The following is a 25,256-nucleotide window of genomic DNA, read 5'->3' as shown; positions in this document are numbered from 1 at the left end:
GTCCCTTATGAGGATGTGGGGCAGAGGAACGGAAGCGTCGGGGTGGCGCGCAGCCTCACCCTGCGCTGCTCCCAACAGCCGAGCCGCTGGCTGCGCGCCGCCAAGGAGAGAGGCGCGGCTCTCCCGCATGCGCGAGCGAACATGCTCTGCAGTAGTGGGAGGGCGGCAAGGCGGCGCGCGTGCCCGTCGTCGGAAGGAGAGGGAGGGGGGGACGGAGGGTGTAACAGCGGGGCTAAGGCGTGTCCGCTGCCGCCGCGCGGAGGCAGGAAGGGCAGCCGGGCGCGCGCTTGAGGCGGTTGATGCAGCCACCGGCTTGGTAAGTGTGAGAGAGAGAGACTGACTGAGGGGAGACGGGGCGGGGGGGGGGGAGGGAAGGAGGGGAGGGAAAGTGTAGGCGCAAGCGCGTGCTCGCGCGCGGTTGCCATGGCGCCGCTTGACGTCACGGGCTCTGTGTTGCCCGTGCGTTGCGACGCGGTGATTGGCGGAGACCCCGTGTGTGGCGCTGGGAGAGCGAGAGCGAGGCTGCAGCGGAGCGAGCCGCGATATAGGCACAGTCCGCGCCGGTCACCCGCCTAGAGACTCCCGTCCCGTCGAGCCCGCAGGTAACGGCCTCGCTAGGCTTCGCCTCGCCGCCTTTTCTCCCCCCCCCCCCCGCACCTTCCCCTTCCTTTCCGGGTAGGCGCTCCGGCGGCGGGACCCGCTGCGGTTCAGGGGCGGCGGCGGCAGAAGAGACCGGCGGGGGGGTGGGGTGCGGCGGCGGCGGCGGCTGAAAGGGGAAGAGGAGCGGGCGAGGCGGCGGCAGCGGCGGGTTAGCGGCCCCTTCTTGCCCGCACAGAAGGGCGGCTCCTCCTTGCCGCGGTGCTGGGCGACACCCACTGCCGCGGCCTGGTGGAGGGGAAGCCATTCATTCCCTCCCTGCGGCGGCGGCGGCGGCGGGTGTCTCTCCTCCTCTTCCCCCCCCCATCTCTGCGCGCGCTTGAGGCCCCCCCCCACAGGTGCGGCGGCCGCCCCACCTGCTTCCCGCGCCTCGCCCTGCGAAAGGGGGCGAGAATGGAGGGCAGAGGAGGCGGAGGGCTGAGCTGGGCGGCGGCGGCGGCGCCCCTTTCTCTGCCTCGGCTACGGCAGGTGAAGGTCCGGGGCGGTGCCCCTTGGCTACTCGGAGCGGGGAGGGGAGCTGATTCCCCCCCCCCCCCATTCTTGGAAGGCGAGCGCCTCTACCTGTGAGGCAGAAATGAAGAAGGGGAAGGGTCGCCGCCGCCGCCCTCCAGCCTCCCTTCTCTCTCCGCCACCCATATTCATATTATCTTTGTTGGGGTGGGAGCTGCTGCTGCTGCTGCTCCTCCTCGAAATGCGGGGTGCCATGTGAGCGAGGGAAGGAGGAAGGAGGGGCGCCATGTTGGGGAGTAGGATGGCTTCCTTCCCTCTCTCTCCTTTCTCCCCCCCCCTCCCCATTCGCTCTCGCTCCTTTCCCTTCTTCCATCTCTCCGCCTCCCTCCCTTCCCGCGGCGGCCTTCTCTCTCTCTCTCTCTCTCTCTCTCTCTCGTCGGGCGGCTGGTTAGGGTGTGGCCTCCTGCCGGGAGCGGCACATCCAGCCGGTGCGATCTGCCACCGCCGCATCGGAGGGGGCCGCCTTGAAAAGGAGCGGCGGGCGGGCGGGCGGGCGATCGAGGCGGAGGAAGGGAGCGGGAGAGAAGGAGGAAGCGAAGAAAGAAAAGGCGAGGGCGCGAGTGTGGGCTGCGGCCGCGGAGGCTCCCTCGGGGCGGGGACGGCGCCGCAGGGCGAGGGGAGAGGCGGCGGCGGCAGCAGCAGCAGCGGAGGGGCAGGTGGGCGGGCGTGTCTCTTCTCCTTCCTTCCTTCCCTCCCTCGGCGAGGCGCCGCCTGGGCTTCCCCTTTTTTCCTCCTTCTCCGGCCTGGGTCTGGGCGGAGGAGATGCAGCAATCTCCCCTCCCGGCGCGGGGCGGAGGTGGAGGGGGATCAGCGCGCACACAAGTGGGCTGGGCTCTGACTCGGATCCGCCATGACAAAGAGCCCAGACAAGGCGCTTCATGTCTCGGAGCCGGGCGGTTGCGGCGCTGGGAGGGGCGGCGGCGGCGGCGGCAGCCTGGCCTGACTTGTCCTCTTCCCTCGCCCCGCCATCCCTCTCGCCCACACCTTTCGCTTTTTGTACCCGCCCCAGCCATGTTTCTAAGCCGTGCCAGCTGCAGCGGCATACTCTCGGCCGCCTGTGCCAGGGAGTGCACCGAGCAGCACCATTTTAGACAGCCGAAATCACCACACGAATCTTTCCTTTCGGGTCAAAAAGCAAGGTTCCTTCTCCTCCGCAGTCTTCCCAGATGCCACCAGGTTTGCAAGGGGAGAGGCTGGGTTGCTAAGCAGCTAACGTTCCCTGGCTTTATTTCCATATATTAAATTGCCATTCCTGAGTAGCGTCATAGTTGCATTAAATTGCCATTCCTGAGTAGCAAAATGGTTCTTGAACAAGATGTTTCTCGGTCTTTATGAGGGTAAGGTCACCAAAGTAGACAATATAGTGCAAAACCTTCAGGCCTCGGCTGCTTCAATAAAGTAGCTTGACAGTTGCAGCTTGGCATCCTGATTCTAAACTAAGTTCTGTTATAATAAGGGACTTGCATCATGACCTTAACAGATGCACTTTGAATTAAGTTTCCCAACCTTGTGCCTCCAGCTGTTTTTGAACTACAACTCCCATCATCCCTGACTAGCAAGACCAGTGGCAAGGGATGATGGGAACTGTAGTCCAAAAACAGCTGGAGGCACAAGGTTGGGAAACACTGGATTAAGCTACGCAAGAGTTATTTGCTTCCAACCCTAATATTGATTGAGCTGTGTAGTAGCTAAATTCATTTCCTTTTGGGCCCAATGGCCCTGATACCAATCAGGATTTTTTAAACCATGTACAAGAATGTAGTTTGAGAAAAGAGGGTACGGAGGTATACTTGAGTAACTTTTGAGAAAGGAAGGAATGGCTCTCACAACACATTGTGGTGAAATTCTTAAGATTGCAAACCTTCCAAAGGGTTTGGTGTTTCTCAAAATAGCAATGTGCTGATAGTAGCCCCTTCAAACAAAAGGCTAAGATCATCTAGGGGACAGATAGCAGAGGCATCTGAGGGAATAGTTCACATTCCATGCTTGAAAGGTTTTATTTTTTTAAGATTGCAGAGGCCATATCCTTCCCAAGATTTCATGAATTTAATAAAAATGAAGATTAATTTGACTCATATCTCAACAATAATATAGAACAGGCATGTCCAACCAGTAGATTGTGATCTACTGGTAGATCCCCAGCTGATCTTGGTAGATCGCAGGGCCCTTATCGATCGTGGGATTAAATAAAGTTTACCAAAAGTTAACAAATAAAAGCTGAAGAACTCTGGACAGTCCTACCCCAAAAAAGCTCAATGACTCTGGGCAATCCTTGGCAAAAAAAGCTCAACAGCTCTCGGCAATCCACCCACTCCATGAACGCTCCTCCCTCCAATGACAATGGGTAGAAAACTGCCAGTTTTTTTATACTGGGAGTAGATCGCAATCTCTTGGGAGTTGGACGTGCCTGATATAGAACTTTGGAATGGGCCGTTGAAATCAGTCGTTTTTGCATCCAATAAATGTGTGTCAGTTGCAATGTGCTCTTTACGTTGCTAAGAGATAGCTGAGTTGCAGATGATTTTGCCTGATAGATGTCTAAATAATTATTTGATATTTTTCATTCTCCAGAGAAATCAGCATGGATAAAAACGAGCTGGTGCAGAAGGCCAAACTGGCTGAGCAGGCTGAGAGATATGATGACATGGCAGCCTGCATGAAGTCTGTGACTGAGCAAGGAGCAGAATTGTCAAATGAGGAGAGGAATCTTCTCTCTGTCGCTTACAAAAATGTTGTAGGAGCACGTAGGTCATCTTGGAGGGTTGTGTCAAGCATTGAACAAAAGACGGAAGGTGCTGAGAAAAAGCAGCAAATGGCCCGAGAATACAGAGAGAAAATTGAGACTGAACTAAGGGACATCTGCAATGATGTGCTGGTGAGAATTAAGGCTCTAACTACTTCCCCCCCACCCTAAGTAAACCATCAAGGGCAGATAACCCTCTAGTAACACTCAGTATTGTTTAATCAAAGTATAAAGCTGTTTATATAAAAAGCTTCTAAATATCTTCCCCTGCCACCTATAGAAAACCAAACAGTGGTCTTAACTTGCTTCTTCCTAAAACTTTGCAGCTGGATGCTTGTAGCAAAACACTTGTATAGTAGTGACACAATCTGCCCTATTGACACTTTCCATTAAGTTGTCACATAGATCCCACTTACCAGTTAGAAACTGGGAGGAGTAAAGGACTTTTCAGCCTAGTTTAATTAAAATAAGTGTGCTTTCTTCATAACCTAGAGGGTGCTGTGTGTGCTTTCTATGAGAAGTTGTAATTCTCACTATAGAAATCAGGCCCCTCCCTGAATAAGATGATGTAATGTTAGCTATGACTCACCCATGCAGAACACTCTGCAAGAGGGAGGAGGAGGGCCTACCTTAAGCAAAGCCATAGCAACTTCAAAGCAAGCTGACTCTATACTTGTGCTGTTGGCAACAGTTTTTTTTACCTCATAAAATCTTTTAAATGAAGAAAACTATTTTATTGATGTGCCACTCAACTAATTGTTAGTATTTGTTTTTGCTAAAGATGAAGACAATTTCATTTCAACAAGAACTTGAGAAAAAAATACTTTGATGCACTGAGTCAAGTCATATGAGCATAATTACCATGGTTTTTTCCATCTATTTTGTAAAACCAGCTGTACAAATACCTTGGTGAGTTCAAATGCCATCATGTATAGTTGAGCTCAAATTTTAGATACACTTCCTTGAAGGTCATTCGTTTATCTTGGATTCTTGCCACATAAAAGCATTGAGAAAAGTAGAGGGATAATCAGATGCATGTTGTATATGAAATGCAGTTTTTGCTGATAACTACATAAATCTTCATTTCAGACTAGTCAAACACCATTCTGTCTGAAGCATGGGTGTGGGAAAGGAGCCCATACCTTATCTGTCACATCCTTCATTAATTTTTTTTATATATGTATTATGTGTAAGAGACATGTAATAAATCAGATGTTTAATTCCATTAATTTCATCAGATAAAAATCTGATACTTACCTGACATTCTCAGTTGACCTTGACCCCTTACAATATCAAATAGTTGGCTCCATTATCTTCACAGTGTGTTTAACTAGGTTTTTCCCATCCAGAAAAGTTTCAAAGAACTCTGGTTAATGTTAGCAATACTTTATTTAAAGCCCATATCCAATGCATGTCTGAATTCTTTTTTAAAAGCCTCATTGCATTCGTTACTGGAAAGCTAAATATTTAAATCACTTGGTTTCAATTTCTGTCTGTATTGGATAAAAGACCCGCTTGGTTTATACTAGTTGACGCCTATACTTCAGGAGATTAAATCTATAGCTTTATTTGCAGAACTTGAAAGAGTGCTCATTTGGGCTTTATATGTTGCTGTGGTAAAGGGAAATACTCTATAAAATTAGGAAACCTAGAAAAGTAGCTTGTAACCCAGATGCTAAAAAATTCCTTGCTCCCTCGCGTTCTCTAATAGCATACTAAAAAGAATCTCAGCCAGAGGAGCTCCTATATTTTAAGAGACTGGTGGACTAGTGGAGCCTTTATAATGATGGAAAGGAGGCAGGATTTGTCTTTACCTGAGAGGTGTGTCCAAATTGGACCTTTCTATTCTACTCCTGTAGGTGGGAGCACTGGCTGTTGGATAGAAACTGTTAGGTATTGGGGGAAGATAAAAAGTGATACATAAAAACTTACTGGGTTAGAAAGCTACATTTAAATCTGGGTGGCTAGCATGGTGGCATCCAGATGCTGTTAAACTACAACTCCCATCATCCCTGACCATTGGGCATGCTGGCTGAGGTGGAGAGGAGTTGGGAGTTCAACTTCCAGAGGTTGTAATGTTGGCTACCCCTCATCTAGATATTGCAACCCATTTACTTCCTCATTGACAAAGTAGCTTTTTCTGGTTTCTTTATTGGACTTATCATGACAAACAGAAGCCAGGAACAGGCTTTTTAATATAGTGCAAACTTTGGGCTTGGAAAATTGAGAGGGGGGAAGAGAGTTTTAGCCCTTTTCCTCCAAGCCATTGTGCATTCTCTCCCATTCCCCACCGAGCCCTTTGCTCAGAAGTATTTTCCAAGCCTAGTTCTGCTCTCTCTTCATCCAAGTCAGGCACAATTTCTAGGCTCTGAGTAAGGTGTAAAAGTCTTGTCAAGCTGCAGTGTTTAGTTTTGTGCTTACAGGATAAGGTGTCAACATACTGCCTCTTTCTATAGGAATGGGGGACAGACAGGCAGTGTTGTCTCCAAGTATGGCACATTACTTCCTCATAAATGAATTACTATCACCTAAAGGGAAAAATGGGGACGCGGGTGGCGCTGTGGGTAAATGCCTCAGCGCCTAGGGCTTGCCAATCGAAAGGTTGGCGGTTCGAATCCCCGCAGCGGGGTGCGCTCCCGTTGCTTGGTCCCAGCGCCTGCCAACCTAGCAGTTCGAAAGCACACCCGGGTGCAAGTAGATAAATAGGGACCGCTTACCAGCGGGAAGGTAAACGGCGTTTCCGTGTGCGGCTCTGGCTCGCCAGAGCAGCGATGTCACGCTGGCCACGTGACCCGGAAGTGTCTCCGGACAGCGCTGGCCCTCGGCCTCTTAAGTGAGATGGGCGCACAACCCTGGAGTCTGTCAAGACTGGCCCGTACGGGCAGGGGTACCTTTACCTTTACCTTTAAAGGGAAAAATAAAATGTGCAGTCAAGTACATTGAGTGATGTGGATGAAGTCTGCTCCTCGTGTGTGTTTTTTAAATTGTTTATATTAATATCCTGCTGTTTCTGCAACACATACTTTTGGCTTAAACAGTTGGACCATATCATGTGCCCTAAGGCTATTATCTGGTCCAGGGTTTCCTCCTCTGTGCCCTAGCTTGCAGCCTGTTTGCAGCAGCAAAAATTCACCACCATGTGTGAGCAGGCAGCTCTTATGCATGGCCATAGAGAAGCAGGTGATATTTGGGCAGCCTCTGACCTGTGTGAATGTTTCATTCCCTTTGGAAATGGGAAGAGCGGAAAATCCCTCCATGTGATTGCAGAAATGGTACTTTGCCTGTGTTTGAAGTTGCATTTTTATTATTTAAATTTTGCTCTGTAATTTTTTCTTTGTAAACTTCTCTAGGATCCGCTGGGTAGTTTAGAAGTTAAATAAAGTTTGTGACAGTTGCACGTATGGGCCTTGCACACTGGCACTAGCTCAGGGGTTCAGTTTTCCACTGACCACCTTTGTCATAGCAAGGGCAGTGAGGCACTTGAACCTTTTTCTCTTATTTGGACACGGGGAGAGCAGGGATCATCCTTGCATTTATACAGAGTTTGGGTGGTTCAGTGCAAGAATAGGAAAGGCACCCCCTCCCCAAGTCTTACCTCTATGCTAGCCAGGACCAAAGTAATTAAGTCCCTGTTTTCTCTCGACCTTATAAATTTGGAGCTGAGCAGAGGCCTGTCTTGCTCAAGGTAATTGCATTCCATTGACATCATGGAAATAAGCCTCCTTGTGTTTAAATGAAGCACAAATGGGGTTTCCTTTATGGGGGTAAGATCTTGGTGGCCACCAATTTTGACCTGGCTATCAAGGCACAGCTATGAAATGCAAATTTCACTAAAATCCTCCTGAAGAGATGGCAGAGGAAAGTAGTTGGGTAGATGGATTTTCCACACTGGGTGATTTAATCAATTTTAAATTGACATAAAATCTAATTTCCATTTTGATTCCTGAGCAAGCATAAATAATGTGTTTTACCTGTTATGGCAACCTATCAGTTTGCAGTTGAAATAAACTTTTATACCTACTATATTGGCCAATAATTCAGAACCTTTGGCCCTGTAGGCCACATTGCTTTGGATTATAAATTGTAAGTATACTTAGGAATTGGAGCTGGTTGTGCAAGAATGGGTTTCTGTTGGGCTGGGTTGGTGTATTTGAAAGGACATTTTTAGTTTGTATATCCTGCCCAGTGAAATAATAAGTTTTAATATCTTTCTGAACTCACTTATGGACTAAGTCTCCACACCTACACAGGAGCAGGGGCTGATAATTACTGGGCAGAAGTGTTTTGGTCATGAGATGGAATGTGTTCAGGTTCAGTGGTTTAGGAACCAGAAGTAGTTATAATTTACCAGGATAAATTTGTGGTCTACAGAGACATACTGTACCTGTAATTCTGTATTCATTAATCTTTTACATAGCAAAGTAGGCTCAAATCTGGTGTGTGTATTAAAGTATTGGATGGTATTTAAATAGATACATTTTGTTCTAAATCAGCATATTTTACATACTAAAATATATTTTAGTTATAAAGGAAACTTTAATTCTGCTATTTATAAAATAAATCCCAGGTCTGTTCACTTTTTTAAAAAACACAAGCAGCATAAAAGCAAACAGAATGACAGTCTGAAATACAGCTTTTTAAGTTTATTATATATATATATATCCATCCATCCATCCATCCATCCATCTGAGAATAGTTATTTTCTGGGGTTGTGAGAACAAGCAAGTTTGCATTCAAATGAAATATTAAATGTAGGTTTTTCACCATGTTTGCTTTCCCCTGCTTTCCCCCCTTAATATATATTGGGGTTTTAGATGAACTACCAATTGGATAGAAGACTATAGTAATAAAGCATGTTAGTGTGCATCTATGCTTCTGTTAAGTGAAACATAAGCCTGTTGAAATAAAATTGCCTCAGTTTCATACTTGGCCAACTTAATAGGTCTTTTTCTGCGTAATGTTTTAATAGGTTTGGGTCAGGATTCTAAACCCAAACTTCAGAATGGTTCTTTTTGGATAAAGGAATGTTTTTACTGTTCACTGGTAGGTTTGTTCTATTCATCAATTAAAATGTATCCAAAAAATTCTATACTTAATTTTAGGTGAGAACAAATTGCCTGCCTGTGTTGATTTCATCTCTCGGGAAGGGTTGAGATCTAGCCACTTAGCTTTGAGTACCATTGTGCCAGGTTGCTTAAGTTGAGGTCAGGTTCTTTCCTTGAAAGTCATAAAGTCTATAAGGTTTAGACTCTCTGCATGGAGCCACTTTGGAATTTCTTGCACCTGCCCTTATGCTTATACTTTCGTCGCTTGCAGGCTACTATTTGCAAGGGAATTCATGTGAGTTGACTACTAAGGCAGTAGTGGGGAACCGCTAGCCTCAGACCTAATTAGACCCATGAGGCAATTGCCCCCAAACTGCCCATCTGCCAAACACCTGAGTGTCTCGGATCAGCTGCACTTGTTGTGGGGGTTCCCATTCGGAACTCAATAGTGCATCCATTGTGGCTGCTCTCAAGTGTTCATCTGCTGATAAGCACTGAGAGGAGCTTCTTTGAAGATGCAGTACCAATCAGCTGAGAGCAAGCTCCTGTCAGCGCCATTGATTGGTGCTGACAGCACACCTTTAAAGGGGCTGCTCACAGCACCCATCAGCTGGTTGGCACCGAGCAGAGGAGCTCTTTTGATGATTTGTCAGCTCACTGGTGCTGTTAGCACGCCTTCAAAGGAGCTGACTCTTGGTGCCGATCAGCTGATAAGCGTTAAGAGGGAGCCCCTTTGAAGTAGTCACCTGATGTCATAATGATGTCTGATTTGGCCGGGGGGGGGGGGGAGATGCCAAGTGTAATTTATACTAAAACTAGTGTACCAAAGCATCGGGGCTTTTTTATTTGAGGCACACTGGTGTGGCTGTTGGCACAGAGAATTAGTGCTAGAAACAGCTTTAAAATCTTTTGGTAAGCTGCAGTTTTGCCAAACCATAGTATGGTAAAATAAGTATAGATTCTGTTTCTTGATATGCTACAGGTGTGCTGCCTTATATAGACAGTCTGTAAAATTAGTTATTCAAATCCCAATACACTTGGATTTTTTTCACACGACTGGCGTTTCTTGTAATATAAGTTGTAATTGCTAGCATGGTAAACCCGTATTGTGAACCGGAGAAAAAAATTGCTTTTTGAAAAATATAGCAGGTTTTTTACTAAGAGAAGATTTTCCTGACTACTAAAGGCAGTTAGTTTGTTTTAAGTAAAATAAAGTGATTTTGCATGGGTTCCAGACTGCACAGATATGCTACATCTCTTTAATGTGAGTATATTCATACTCCTCAATTCATGCTCCTCATTTTGTTGGCAGTAGGAAAGCATTACCTTGGCTATAGAAGGAATATTCTGTATCAGTTATTGATTGAGAAGTAATTTGCTGACACTCAATATTTTGTGATGGCCTTGCAGTTTCAAAACAACATACTTAAACTGGAATAAAATGCCAAAAAAAAAATTAATCATCTGCTGTGGCAGGATGTGACTACAGGCTATGTGGCAACTACTGTAGGTTCTAGCATTAGTTTTGTATAGTTCTGAGAAAAACATGTTCAGACATAATTGTGGCATTACCCTGAGCTTTTGATGTGCTCAGTACACTTGTAAAGCCCAGTGTAACTGCAGAGGCAAGTCACCTGTGATTTAGCACAATGAATAGGAGCTGCTGCTTATGCCAAGGTTTAGAAGGCAGCAAGATGTGTCTAGAAAAGGTCAGTGGCTCTTTCCAAAACAAAGTGGTGAGCTCTCAAACATGTTTGTGAACTCTTTAACTGCACATTTATAGGAACTGTGGATAACCATAGATGTTATACTTTCCCATCTCTTAACTTCCTGGCAGAAAAAAAATTGTAAACGCTTCTTTTTATGTCATTCAAAAATAATTTAGGTCAAGTGGAGCCCCCTCTTTTTCAGCATATCAAGAAATTAAAATATTTCAGCCAGTTTACCGAATTATTGTTTTGGTGTATTTGGAAGGAGCAATAACCTTTAAAGAACAAACCCATGCATTTTTATTTTTGGCTGTATTGCTGTTAATGAGCATCTGATCTCTTGTGGGACAAGGGAACTGTTCCACTTTGTCAGAGGGGAAATAGAACATTAATACTGCAATTTCACCAATAGTATAATTAACTGAAATCCCCAGATAACTTCTCTTAATGCATTATCAGCATCTGCATTTGGGAAATTGAATGCTGAATAGATTTTCATGTAGCTCCCATCATTCTAACAGGCCAGTTAGTTTGGATACCTCTTACAGAAAGTTAGCTTGTTAGAAAAGGCTGTTTTCAACTGTATCTACAGTATATAGAGCTCTAGACTTGTAGCCCTATGATGAGCTACTGAGCTACAGTATCTCAAATTTTGAATACCTATCTAAAGTCAAGGATGCAACATAGTACATTGTGATTGGGCAACACTTCTGTCTCTCTGCCTTTATGTTCTGTCTTTTCAGAATCCAGACCACTTAGTTATTGAGGGGAAACCATGAAGTCACTGACTGCAGTGACTGAGGAGTTATTTATGGTGTAGTTAGCATGAAGTTTAGGAGCTGGGAGTTCACACCTGCTAGAACACTAAAGAGACTAGGGTGTAAAAGCTTAGGGCTGTGAACCAAGATCCTTGGCTGTTCTAAAATTCCAAGTGTGCCAACAGATTGGATGTCGGGGGTAGACTGCCTCTAGAAAGGCACTCCATTTCTCCATCATACTGAAAGTGATGTGCCACCTTTTAAAAGATGTGAAAGGGAAATGGTTCACTTCTGTAGTTGTCGTGTTTGCATGATTTTAGACTTCTTGGTGAGCTGGTCTGTAGTTCTTAAAACAAACGTGTACAGTGGTACCTCTGGTTACAGACGCTTCAGGTTACAGACTCCGCTAACCCAGAAACAGTACCTCGGGTGAGAACAGAAATCATGCTCCAGCGGCAGCTGGAGGCCCCATTAGCTAAAATGGTGCTTCAGGTTAAGAACAGTTTCAGGTTAAGAACCAACCTCCGGAATGAATTAAGTTCTTAACCAAAGGTACCACTGTATAAGGAGAAAAATGCTATAAAGCCTTTACAGTGGTACCTCTGGTTACGAACTTAATTCGTTCAGGAGGTCCGTTCTTAAGCTGCAACCGTTCTTATCCTGAGGCGCGCTTTCACTAGCGGGGCATCCCACTGCGCAGTCGTCTCCAGCATGCAATTTCCATTCGCATCCTGGGGCAAAGTTTACAACCAGAAGCAGCTACTTCTGGGTTAGCGGAGCTTGTACCTTGAAGCATTCATAACCAGAAACATTCATAACCAGAGGTATCACTGTATTTCTAGAAGGGAAATCCCATGTTGCAGACATGCACTCTTTCATAGTTTGTTTCAGACTTAAGTTGGACAATACTGGAAGAATACTGAGCTGCTGTCATAAATAAAAGGGCCAGGATTCAGTCTGGCTTATTGGACAATCATGAACAGCCTATGCTGCTTACTTCTTGGAAATGTGGCTCATCAGCTGAATCCACCCTGCAAGTGCATGTGTGCTTGCGTAGACTCATAAGAATGTAATTTAGGCAAGAGCTGAGTATCTGGCAAGTGGAATTTCAAGCATGCAGGTCTAGGAGGGGGAGAGAAATACCCCTCCCAATCCCACCACTTGCCTCTGCAACTGCTCTCCTTAGCTGCTATGCCTCAGCCAGGGTTTGAGGCATGTTCACCTGTCATGTTAAAGGAAGCTGGCTCAAGAAGGGGTCGTAGAATAAAAGTGACATGCAAGCAAGAGGAGGGTTAATGTGTGCACAGCCCTGCTCCTTCCTTTACAAATGCTGTTGCTGTTTCATATATTAGTAAGAAACATGGATGGGAATTTGATGCCTGCTGTGTAGTTCTTAGTCTTTTCTTGTGGCTAGGCAAAAAGACTTGTGTGACACTTAATTTGTTTTTTTGCAGTGGCAGCAAGCAGCATGGAGTGCTGTCCTCTAGTAGTTGGTGCTGATCCACTTAAATCTAGAAGCTCATCTACATAACAATCTCATGAGTTGTGATGCTGTGACTAGGGTAACTAGGAAAAGCCTGTAGAACTGCTGTTGCTGATAATAATAGAGAGCGTACCTGTGCAATGCTTTGTCAGTGGTATGCATGCTGGGTTTCATTGTCAGTTCAATTACATAGCCCAGACTTTTCTGTCACTTTTAACTTTTGCTTGTTACTGATACAGAACTAATTGTATCATTTATGTCATCTGTCCCTACTGAACACTTCCATTTCATTCTGCTACGTTCTGGTGTTCGAGAACCATGCAGTCAAAAATAGGTTAAATATATAATTATATTAAATTGGCTTAAATCAGAAACCCGAATGAATGTGACTCAAAAGTGGTGTGGTGTTTTGCATTTTGCATCATCCACAGCTTTACTTAACTGAACAATTGTTTGATTGCTTTTGCTACCCACTTATGAATTTGGCACAAGTTGTCAGAACATGGTTGCATGTATATTGAGTGGTTTGCTATTCTGCTTTTTCATATCCTTGCTTTCAAATATCTCTGTTTCATTAGGCTTGCTTGATTTTTGTCTAATGTCACTTGCTCTTCAAGTAGCTGAAGAGGTTTTATTTTTAAGGCCACATATTTTATAAGATGTGGCATACACAGTTAACCCTGAATCTACTCTTTTTGCAAAAGGGTAGACTATAGCTTCTCATCTATGTAGTATTGAAGTAGTATCTAATAATAGGGACGATGGTTATCCTGGCAAATTACAAATACAGCTGGCTAAGAACAAAAGTTGCAATTACTTGTCTTGGGAGGGAATGCAAGTTGAATAGGATTAGATTGCCTCACCTTAAAAGTGTGGCTGTCTCTTGAATGGAAGGTTGGTGATCGTATTAAAAGGATTAATGGGTGTTACCAGCACCAGACTTCATATAGAGAAACAGCTTGATTATCTGCTCCTCCTGCACCAGCAGCAGTTTCCCTTTCAGCAGTTTCTCCTGTTACAGCCCCTCAAACAGTTTGGAAGTTCCTCAGAGTAACTACTGAAATAAGCTCCTGGTTTGAGTGAAAATGCATTGGATTGCAGTTAGTAATAACTACACATCACATAATTTAGGATTGGACAGCCTCCTCTTACAACCACTGTATTATTCTTCCTTAATTAAATAAAGTAGTACAGAAGTGTGAGAGAGGGTATTCTCTGTGGCAGCCCCTAAGCTTTGTAATTCCCTCCCCACAGAGGTGTATCTTGTCACCTTTGTAGTGTAGTTCTCCTTATATGCTGAAGATATACCTCTTTTACACCTGAAGTGTACATTTTAGGATCTAGCCTATTCTCTTGATTATAGTTAATTGTAACTGATTTTAATTTTGTGTTTTTAAATTGCACCCCACCCTGGGACCTCATGGTGAATTATAAGTTTCATATCTTAAGGGGAAATGCTCCTGACGTCACATGTTGAAAGCTGGCAATATGCATATTAGTTTTGACTCTTGATAGCCACCCATGAGATCTTAACTCAGTTCATTTAAGGTAAAACATCTTCAAACATCATTATTGCAGTTTGTCATTGATGCTATAGTAACAAATTTAAATGTGAATTAGGTGAATATTTTAGTGCTTCCCGAATTTTTATCTTGGCTAGCAGGGCATTTAAAGGCCTTCTCAGGAACAAATAGCAATCTGCTTTTCCATGAGCAGTTCCCATGTGATTGGGTCACTTAAATATTAGCCCATTCACATGGGAACCAGTTGTGGAAAAGTAAACTAGGGCAGTCTTAAAGGGCCCCCAAGTGGCTTCCTTCAGAGGAGTGAAATTTTCCTCATCCCAAACAATAGGACTGAGAGGAGACTTGGAGAAGTAGCCCATGGACTATCACCTGGTTATGAGTACAGTGGTACCTTGGGTTACATACGCTTCAGGTTACATACGCTTCAGGTTACAGACTCCGCTAACTCAGAAATAGTACCTCGGGTTAAGAACTTTGCTTCAGGATGAGAACAGAAATCGTGCTCCAGCGGCGCAGCAGCAGGAGGCCCCATTAGCTAAAGTGGTGCTTCAGGTTAAGAACGGACCTCCGGAATGAATGAAGTACTTAACCCGAGGTACCACTGTAGAATAAAGCATTGCTTGCACATGTGCAATAATACTTAAGTCTTCTTGGTGGGAGTGGTGGGCTTTTTCTTGTGTACTAACCCAGTTGGGTAAAAGCTTTTTAGGCCCAACCAAAATGCATAATACCATGATTCTCCTTTCAGAATACTTTCTGATTCTCTAGCGCAGTGATAAACTGTTAACGCATATAGTAAACCCTGGTCTTCTGTGGCATTAAAATCAGTTGAAGCCAAGGTCCTCCTTACATGCACATCTGGCTGACACTAGCAGCTAAAGCAGCAGCATAGGATCAGACTGGCATGAGTTGCTGCCCATTCTGTTACTTCAAAAACTTGTGAAAGATAGACTTCCACTTGTCTGTAGAGCTTGGTGTGTGGCACAACACCTGTGTAAAAACCTACTTTACTGCCTTATCTCCAGGGTAAGAATTGCCTCTGGGCAATCCAGCAGGGAAGCATTACAGATAAGATTTCATTTTTTTAGAGTTAGGTGCATATGGTTGACCAGATTGTAAAAAGACAACTGGGGGCTAGAAACTTTTTGTGGGTTTATTTTCAATGCTATAGTAATAGACCATTTACAGTGGCTTGATTTCTGATATTACCACTAGTGGGGAAACTTCAACGGCCACAGGCCAACCAGTGTGTACAATTTTCTAATTGTCAATGTGTATAGCCGCCTGATTATTCTTTGTTTTCAATTGCAGTCTCTGTTGGAAAAGTTCTTGATTCCTAATGCTTCGCAAGCGGAAAGCAAAGTTTTCTATTTGAAAATGAAAGGCGACTACTACCGTTATTTGGCTGAAGTTGCTGCTGGTGATGACAAGAAAGGTACAGTGTGTTGGCTTCTTAGTGTCAAAAGTCCTCATGAAATTTTCCAACAGTCGGGTATTTACTGCTGGAATGTTACACGTCAATAAAGGAAACAAATTTTGAGTGTTGCAGTATTGTAATATTTTAAAGATGCTGATCTAAAGAATTGACTTTCAGAGTGACACGTGAATAAACATAATCAGCAGTTTAAAATCTTTTGTAGGTGACCATTAATGTTAATCAACAGAGTTTCAAAATACGTGCATTGGCCATTTGAGCTCTTTTGACATTCTCTGTCTCCTCTGCCTAATAAGTATACTCTAACGTTAAAGTAGATTTTGCAGGGTGGAATTGTAGAGTTGAAGTTCTTAGTAGTAGTGAAAAAATGCAGCATTAATAGTTTACTCAAAGTGTGTCAGAACAGTTGGCATCTAATATTTCATGGCTGTCTACTGTTGGTGTTTAGCGTGGTTGCCCTCTCCCTGAAGGGACACAGTAGGGTCAGCTATAGGCTCTAATGCTCACTATTGAGGATCTGCAAGCCAGTCTTAGGAATGAGCAGTGATGAACAACTCGCCAGCAAGGGTGAGGAAACAGAGCTGCAAAGTGGCTCATTATTAAAGACCAGGTGTTAGGAGGGTGGAGTATGGTGAGAAGACAGGATAAAAGTCAAGCTGGTCAGGAGAGTCAGAGAAGTACAACACACAGAAGGGAAAGACCTAATGTTGAGGAGCTGGAATGAACAAAGCTAGATCACTGTCATCAGTGCAGGTAGGAAGCTATAACTGAGAATGGCTGGAAGTAGAAAGAAGAGCATATCAGAAGCTTCTGGCAGAAGGCCAAATTAGAGGATAATAGGTAAATATTTAAGCCATGCTTGGGACCCTGTGATTGGAAGCTGGAGCAAGATACAACACTGGGGTTCACGGGGGAACTGCCCCATATGGAAGGAATACTCCAGTGCATTGAGGTGGCAGGTGAGGATTCCAGACTCAGCCAAGTTAATTTTTTTTTTAAAAAAAAAGGCCTCTTACAAAACCCTTAACTGAATGGGAGCAAAGGTCACTTCCCCCTTGGGTACCAAGCAAAGGAGCTCCCTGCCATAAGCCAGAATCTAAGCAAGTGCACACAAATACATCTGAGTCATGGGTGTAATAAACCATTGGTGATTTCCCAGTGTCTCCATTTCTGCAGGGATGAAACATTGGGAGTTTGAGGTGCCACTCTTGGCTCAGCCAATAGCATGTGCTTAGAAAGTAAAGAATAGTCTATACAACACCTTTTTTAAAAACCATTCTAAAATTCTTGTTTATGGTGTGACAAAAAGTGTACAGTGGTACCTTGGTTTAAGAACAGCTTAGTTTATGAACAACTTGGATTAAGAACGCTGCAAACCCAGAAGTAGCTGTTTTGGTTTGTGAACTTTGCCTTGGAATAAGAACATGTTGCACTTCCTGTTGAGTGTGTTCCATTTGTAAATTGAGTCCCTCACTGCTATGAGAAAGCACGCTTTGGTTTAAGAACGGACTTGTGGAAGTTTGTAAACCAAGGTACCACTGTACTCTAACGCTACACCAGGTAAATTTCCTTTAAAATACAAATCTGGACTGTTGCTATTTTTTTCTGATATCTTTTATGGCATAATGTTGTTCAGGCATTTCTAGATTTCCACAAGTAATGTTGTTACTCAAATGAATTTTGAAAACCACTATTGTAAAAGTGAGAGACTTTTAATTCCAGTCTTAATGTATTGAAGTTTCAACTAGTCAATCCCTTGCCCAATGACAGAATTCCTTATACCTAAAACATCCCTGACGGGTTGCCAATCAAATCCTCTCCCGAAAACCTCAAAATTTCCGAAACTTCTAGGCAGCTTGTTTACTGAGCTACCGTAATACATGTATGGAAAGCTTTCAAACTATCCTTTATCTCCCTGTAGCTTTTTAAAAATTTGAAGGCTGGATCACCACTCCTCAGCTCTAGTTGTCTTCCGTTTAGGATAGTTGTCTTCAGTTTAGGAGAAAAAAAATAACCCCAGGATTACCCTTTGTATCCTCACTACAGCTGGCTTCTGAATCTCTTCAAGTTTTGTAAAATGTGTGGAGTTGAAAAGTAGGTACTTCAAAGCAAACCAGTCTAGTAAAATCTTAGGTTCCCTGCAAAGGTGTTCAGAAGCTTTTACTTCCTTTTTGATTAACCACAGCTTACAGTGTCAATTGAACCCAGACAAACTTGGTAACTTAATGCTTGTAATGTTCACTCCCTTATTCTAGTCATTCATTAAAAAAAAACTCCACTGGATGCTTCCTTACAGCAGTGGCCTCTGTAGTAATAAACAGCTTTAGCTATTGTGTAAAAACCTGAAGTAGTTTCTAATGGCTTTTTATCTAGCTATCTGCTAAACTTGCTCTTGTATCAGAAAGCAGGTAGTCTGATGGATTATAGATCAGTGATAACTTTGTAGTACAGGCGAAAACCATTTTTGGTGTGTCTAGTTGACATGTGATCACGGATGTGTAGGTTCTTTTGGACCCGGGGGGGGGGCACTTAAACAAGCTCTGCTGATACACACATGGGGGCCAGAAATAGAACCACCATGTGAAATGGTTGCTGTCTGTATTCATTTTTCTTCAAGGTCAGGGATGGCCAACTCCCAAGAGACTGCAATCTACTCACAGACTTTAAAACTGGCAGTGATCTACCCCCTTTTTAGGGTTTCAGGACAAAGTTGTTGAGCTTTTCTTAGGGAGGGGAGCCCTGTTAAGGGTTCAGGGCGATGTTGACCTTTTTGGGGGGGGAGCCTGTGATCTACCACAGGCGTCCAGCAATCTACCTGTTAGAGACGTCTGTTCTACGTGGTTGCACTGCATATTTGTAACAGTCACTTTCCCATAAAAAACCTGCAAATCTCTAGCTCATAGAATCAATCCAGGCTGCTTATTTCCTCCCTGACTCTCAGTCCTATGCTCCAGCTAAGATAGTTATTGCTACACCTATTACATGAGCATAAGGAGCTGGGATCCTGGGTCAAAAGCACAATTGCAGTGGAGAAAAGAAGCAGCATTGCAATAGTGCCAGTGGCTCCCACAGAGTGCCTAATAGCTGCCATTCACCAATCCCAGTGATTGCCTCCACAGTTTTTTAGTATTTAATTATGTAGAATACTTACCCTACTTTATAGCTCCAAGAAGCTCTCAAAACAGCTTACAAAAAATCACATTCAAGTCATGTTTGGTGTAAAGAACAGAAATTGAATGATGTCTCTATGGTGCCAGGATCATGCCAGTAGCATTTTCTGGCCTCTGCCTTGCTACCCTTTGCTGTTTCCCTCTGTGAGCCTGGCAAAAAGCCTACTGTTTGGACTGTCAAGAGAACTGAACTGAGCAGACCCCTGAAGTTGACTGATTCCAGATACAGGGTGCTGCCCTCTTAATTACTGAGCTGTGGAATTAGTTTTGCTGGAGATTATTTTCCAGGCTGTGTGCTTATGCCATGTATGGGAGGAGTATGTAAGATAAGCCAGTGATTTCAGATTAAATGATTTGATTATGTCTCTGTGCCAAACAGTACAGTACAGTATTGTCCATGCATGAGTTGTCTCAAATTCCAGCTACTTAGCCCCTTTTCTTTGCCTCGGAGGACCTTGGTAGGCTCTGCTGCTTACTAAGGCAGAGGTCAAAGGATAGAAATGAAATCTTTTGCTTTCAGGACAGCACACTGCTATCCTTTAGACAGAGCTGCATATGGCTCCATTTGTAGTTGATTTGTTCCGGTGCTTATCTTCAGGCTGTGCCATGGTGGAATATTTCTCAGTCCAACAAATAGGAAACTAACATGTCAAAAAGGGAAGGGTTTAGCAGGCAGGCATGTCCAAAGTCCATTTTGGGGGCCTAATCTGGCCCACCAATCGGTTTAATCCGGGCCCTGTGGCAGTTGTATTTCCTGGAGTAAAAGCCTAAAAAACCCTCAACAACTTCATTCCTAAAAGAAGCTCAACAACTTTGGGTAAAATCATAAAAAAGCTCAACAACAACAATCCTTTAAAAAGGCCAACAACTTTGGTTGGCCCCCACGGCCCTTCACTTCATCAAATCTGGCCCTCTGAAAAAAGTTTGGACACTGCTTTTCTCTGACTTAATATTTTTTATGTCTAGACATCCTTTTATTCACAAGGAGTACTCAAAAACAAACAAAAAAGTGCTCTGTTGCCAATTACGTGCCCCATTCTCTCTAAAACAGGGCAAAGAAATGTAGTTACATATATTTGGGGTCTCTGTTCCCTTGCCGGGGCTTATATACTCCTGGTATTGTGTCCTGATTTGGTTACAGAGTAAGTTGGCATCTCATTCTCTTTCGTGGGGCAGCTGTCATGGGCTCTACACTGACTCCTTTGAGGGAATTGACCACTTTGCTGCTGTCAAGACATGTAGGAGATCCAAATAAACTGGGCACGTGTATGGTTACCTCCCAACACTGTCAACTCTCTTATACTTTCATAGCTAAATCTAGTGTTGTAGATGCACTAAACAGCTTACAATGATATAATGTGAGGTTATGCTGACTAAAGGGGATTGAGGGCAATCTTATGCTCCAACTAAGCATAATTGAAGGGTAGAGTTTCCCAAAAAAATATTCTAAGGCCTCTGTGTACGGATGTTCCTTCTTCAGAAATGCTGTTACATGCTTTCACTGCTGATGTTTTCATCATAATTCATAAGATTTCCAAAAAGGGATAGCTTAGTTGCTCTTCTTTGTACCTGTTCCACCTCTAAGTCCTCTGAATTGGTGGGAGGAAAGTCTGCACAGTATTTGAATTGACCTCAGTGCTTTTGTACAGCATACCAATTATATCTGCCACTTCTGGAAACACCTCACTGTATTTCCCCAAAGTAAACTTGCCCTTTTAGCAAAAAGGAGTCATGAATGAAACAGTAATGCTAATTGCAAGATTATGCATTTAGAATTCTCTGTAGCTAAGGCATTCAACTTTTTGCAAAACAACTATTACTCTAGTTCATGTGGTCGGTCTGTCATTCCCAAATTAAACTTTGCTGAGGGCTCTCTTTATTTCTGCTAGTATCAGTTGGGGTTTGTGTGCTTTCAGGAAATGAAAGAAAATACCCATTACTCTGGTTTTTGTTCTGAATATTGCAGGTTTTTGTAATGCTATGGGTGGTTCTCCCAATGCTTTTGGTTTCTTTGCTTTAAATGATAAGGGCAGGTTTGGAGACTGGTGCTGGGTGTAGGCAGGAAGGGAAGTATCACTTCTGTGGGCAGCAAACAGAGTGACTGTTCTGAAAGTTTGCAATATTAGTATTTTAATTACTAGCATTGGTAATAGCATCTCCTTAGTCCCTCTTAAAGAAAGGTGGTTGGATATATAGCTAGTCCATTCCAACCATGCCCAGGATCAAATGTAGATAAATATGCAGTAAATGTGGCACATTTTTAGTGTCTAGCCAACATACATCTTCTGTTGCCTGTGGCAGAAGGCTATTGCTGCTTTAGGTTTCTGTACAGACAAAGAGAGTTTCACTTTTTAAAATTTATCCTTTGTTTCCCCACCATTATGTCATCCTCTGAAATACTGAATTACTATTGCCAGCTATCTCTGACTTAGGCTAGATATTGCCTGTTTTGAAAAGGGGTGTTTAAACTCCTTACTAACCTTGCTGCAGGTTACCCAAACACATTCTCATATCAGTGGGCATCTTTCTTTAGCTAATGGGCAGAAGCATTAGCACTTCTTGTGGTTTGGATGCTATCTTCCTCTTGATGAATTACAGTATAGTGTTCCATTTCTTTGCAGTAGCGTGGTTGTCATTCAAATCCTTCAGCAGTACTGTTGCCAGCCAATTTACCTTTATATACTTCAGTGTTACAGGTCACATTTGTCTTAAATTTTGTAAACTAAATGCAATGCTTACCATTATCCATGTTGCTTAAAAACATTGCTGTTGTGAAGGCAAGAACCAGCTGCTAGGAGATCTTTACTAGCCAGAATTTGTGGGAGAGTGGGATTTTTAGCATTCTACAGTTTGGCTAGCATTGTTGTCACTCTTTGAAAGCTGTTCAGTCAGTCAGTTGGATAGCTAGCGTAGCTCTTTCTGGCCAATATTTGAACCTGAAAGCTGTGATATGCTAGAAATCTTAATTGAATCTAGAGTGTATGGAAAGACAAAACCCCATCAAATTGGCCTTTAACTTGTTCGTATAACAGAGTGCAATCCTGGGAGTAAACCACACTGAATTCAGTGGGATTTACTTCTGAGTATTCATGGCTAGGACTGAGTAGGCATGGTTAGGATTGAGTATAAGGTTTTATAGAACAGGGTCTACTGGATACCTGGATTCAGTACACATGGGCATATACTTCCTTATTTCTAATTATTGTTTATAGATTTTATTAACAGCTTCAAAATTCTACTTTCTGAAACTGTACAATTCTTGTCCTATATATTAAAGCATCTAGTCTATATTTGTTTTAACATACTCCAAAGTGCAATTGCTAACTTTGTGTTTACTTCTTTGGTTTTAAAGGGATAGTGGAGCAGTCGCAACAGGCATATCAGGAAGCTTTCGAAATCAGCAAAAAAGAGATGCAGCCAACACATCCTATCAGATTAGGTCTGGCTCTAAACTTCTCCGTGTTCTATTATGAGATCCTGAATTCTCCGGAGAAAGCCTGTTCCCTTGCAAAGACTGTGAGTTAATAGTCTAGTTACTGCGCTAAATATAATATTTTTGCCAGTGTTGCATGTACAAATGTACTTTTTTCCTTTCTTACATAGGCTTTTGATGAAGCCATTGCTGAACTTGATACGTTAAGCGAAGAATCATACAAAGACAGCACACTAATAATGCAGTTACTGAGAGACAATTTGACAGTAAGTACTTGTACAGCTTTTATTAAGCCAAGTTATGTACAAAGAGAAAACAGTCTTGTGGGTCTGCTAAATCACCAGGTAGCCAAGGGTTAAATAAATAAAAAATCTTAATTATGGAATGAAATGCATAATACGAATGCTTTGCTCAGTTGTGCAGCTCTTGGAAAGAGTGCCTTTTTAAAGATGAGGAATAGCTTTCTTGGAGATTATCCTGATGAGTGCTTTCTTATTCACCCTACTGATGCTTTAATCAGTAACACATGACTGCATTTTTCTTAAACAGTTGTGGACATCGGATACCCAAGGAGATGAAGCTGAAGCAGGAGAAGGAGGGGAGAATTAACCAGCCTTCCAATTTTTGTCTGCCTCATTCTAAAATTTACACAGTAGACCATTTGTCATCCATGCTGTCCCACAAATAGTTTTTGTTTACGATTTATGACAGGTTTATGTTACTTCTATTTGGATTTCTATATTTCCCATGTGGTTTTATGTTTAATATTAGGGGAATAGAGCCAGTTAACATTTGGGGAATTTTTGTTCATCCAAGGTGGCCAATATAGGGATGTGGAATTTTTATAAAAGTTTTACATGTTTGGCATAGTACTCTTGGTACTTTGTGGCTTCCCACAAAAGCCAATGTTAAACAGCTTCCTATGTTGAGCAAAGAAGAAACTGCTTGCATATTGGTCTGTCACAGTGGTAAAAAAGGGATGATTGGTTGCAACCACGCAGGTGTAGAGAATGTGGGTACTTCAAAGGTGGAACACATAGCCGATGAAAATTAATGTCCCATGGATATTACATGTCAATCATGTGAATCTGTGGAATCTACAGTCCAAGTATACATCTCTTGATTGCATCTGAAAAGTGTTCCTTAAGGTGGTTTGCTAACCCAATGAACTTTCTCTAGGGAAGGGCAGAAACGGTTCACATTCCATTACTTGTAAAGTTACCTGCTGTTGCTTTCATTATTTTTGCTACACAATTTATTTGTATTTAAATGGTTTAGGCAACCTAAGAACAAATGTACAAGTAAAGATGCAGTAAAAATGAAATGCTTGATATCCATAATTACACTGTATATCGAGCACAGCAGTAAAACAAAAACCCATGTATTTAACTTTTTTAGGGTTTTGCTTTTGTGATTTTTTTTTTGATACTTTGCCTAACATGCATGTGCTGTAAAAATAGTTAACAGGGAAATAACTTGAGATGATGGCTAGCTTTGTTTAATGTCTCCTGAAAATTTTCATGAACAATCTAAGCATAACTGTTAAGAACATGTGTATTAAGTTGATGTAAGTGGAATAAAAGTTTTATGAATGGACTTTTCAACTACCTTCTCTGTAGCTTTCCTGTACATCTGGACTCCTTTTCAAAATATCTTGCTGTATTAGAATCCATAGTGTAAGATTATTTCTGAAGTTGTCTGTATCCAGTGTCTCCCCCCTCCAAAAAAAAAAAAAATCTCATGTCCCACATGCCTGAGAGGCTGCTGCCTTCTAAGTTGTTTTGCTGGCACATGTTGAGGGAGATAGAGAGACAAAGTTAAATACAGTGTTTGTAGAATGTGCAACTTTTCATTGCTACACACGTGCACTGTGCTTTGTATGCATTAGCCACCATGCTAAATGTAGATCTGTTTGCATGCCTTAGCAACCCACATGCCTTATACTGGGGAAAGGAGCAGTGATTGCCACATTTATGAGGCTTGGAAGTAAATGAGTCAGGAATGAATCCATGCATACAGAAGCAAGCAACAACCAGACAAACTGGCCCATGCACATTCCTTCCATTGGGTGTGCATTTTTCTGGGCAATCGCTGTTTAGCATAATTCTTAAAATAGTTCCTTTTTAGCGACTACAATTATTTGAACAGTAAACTCATAAGAAGTATAGAGTACTGACCTGAAATGCAATAGGATTTAATAGGTATTAAATAGATGAAACAGCTGTCCGCTTCCCCTTTTCCTTGGAGGCACCCAGAAGGGCATGAAGCATATTGAGAAGGAGACAGAATATAATCATTTCCATCTGTAAGGCAGCAGTGGCCAGCTTTGACTAGAGAGTGGGGTAGCCTCTTTTCACCTTTTCCTGAGCAAATTAGCCTGAAAATGCTAGCCCTGTTCTCCAAGCAGTTGCCATCCAATCCAAAGCAGTGCACCAATACACTGCTTTTCTCCAGCCCAGCAGTATCTCTTTAAGTTTTTTGGTTGTAGGGCCATCAGCTAGTTGGCTGAAAGTCTCATACTGCTCTGGCAACTGTCAGCGCTGCCTCTTAAGCAACTGTGTTTGACTAGGGCTTGCCAGTGCCAAGATTTGCATGCACAGTGTGCCATTCCTTACCCACAAGACATGCTTCCCCATGGGAAATGAGAGATCACAATCTATAGTGACCTCTCATTCCCCCTTGGGTGGTTTCCTGTGACATGAGAAGAGCAAAATGCATGTGCAAAGCCTATCTATTTGCCAAATTAGCAATAGTGATAAGTGTCGTTCCCCCCACCCCACCCCCCGG

At 43.2% G+C, this 25,256-nt stretch overlaps 1 protein-coding gene across 1 annotated transcript; it reads left to right on the top strand.

The window, feature by feature from the left end:
• Window positions 1-443: 443 nt before the first annotated feature.
• YWHAZ (tyrosine 3-monooxygenase/tryptophan 5-monooxygenase activation protein zeta) lies at window positions 444-24,073 on the top strand. Its single transcript, XM_079984844.1, has 6 exons — window positions 444-602; window positions 3,739-4,042; window positions 15,743-15,866; window positions 22,389-22,552; window positions 22,640-22,735; window positions 23,019-24,073. The coding sequence occupies exons 2-6, from the start codon at window positions 3,749-3,751 to the stop codon at window positions 23,076-23,078; spliced, it is 738 nt and encodes a 245-aa protein (XP_079840970.1). The 5' UTR covers window positions 444-602; window positions 3,739-3,748; the 3' UTR covers window positions 23,079-24,073.
• The last annotated feature ends 1,183 nt before the right edge of the window (window positions 24,074-25,256 follow it).

This window comes from Podarcis cretensis (genome assembly GCF_951804945.1).
Source record: "Podarcis cretensis genome assembly, chromosome: 7".
Classification (NCBI taxonomy): domain Eukaryota; kingdom Metazoa; phylum Chordata; class Lepidosauria; order Squamata; family Lacertidae; genus Podarcis; species Podarcis cretensis.
This window is presented reverse-complemented; position numbering and strand designations above follow the sequence as displayed.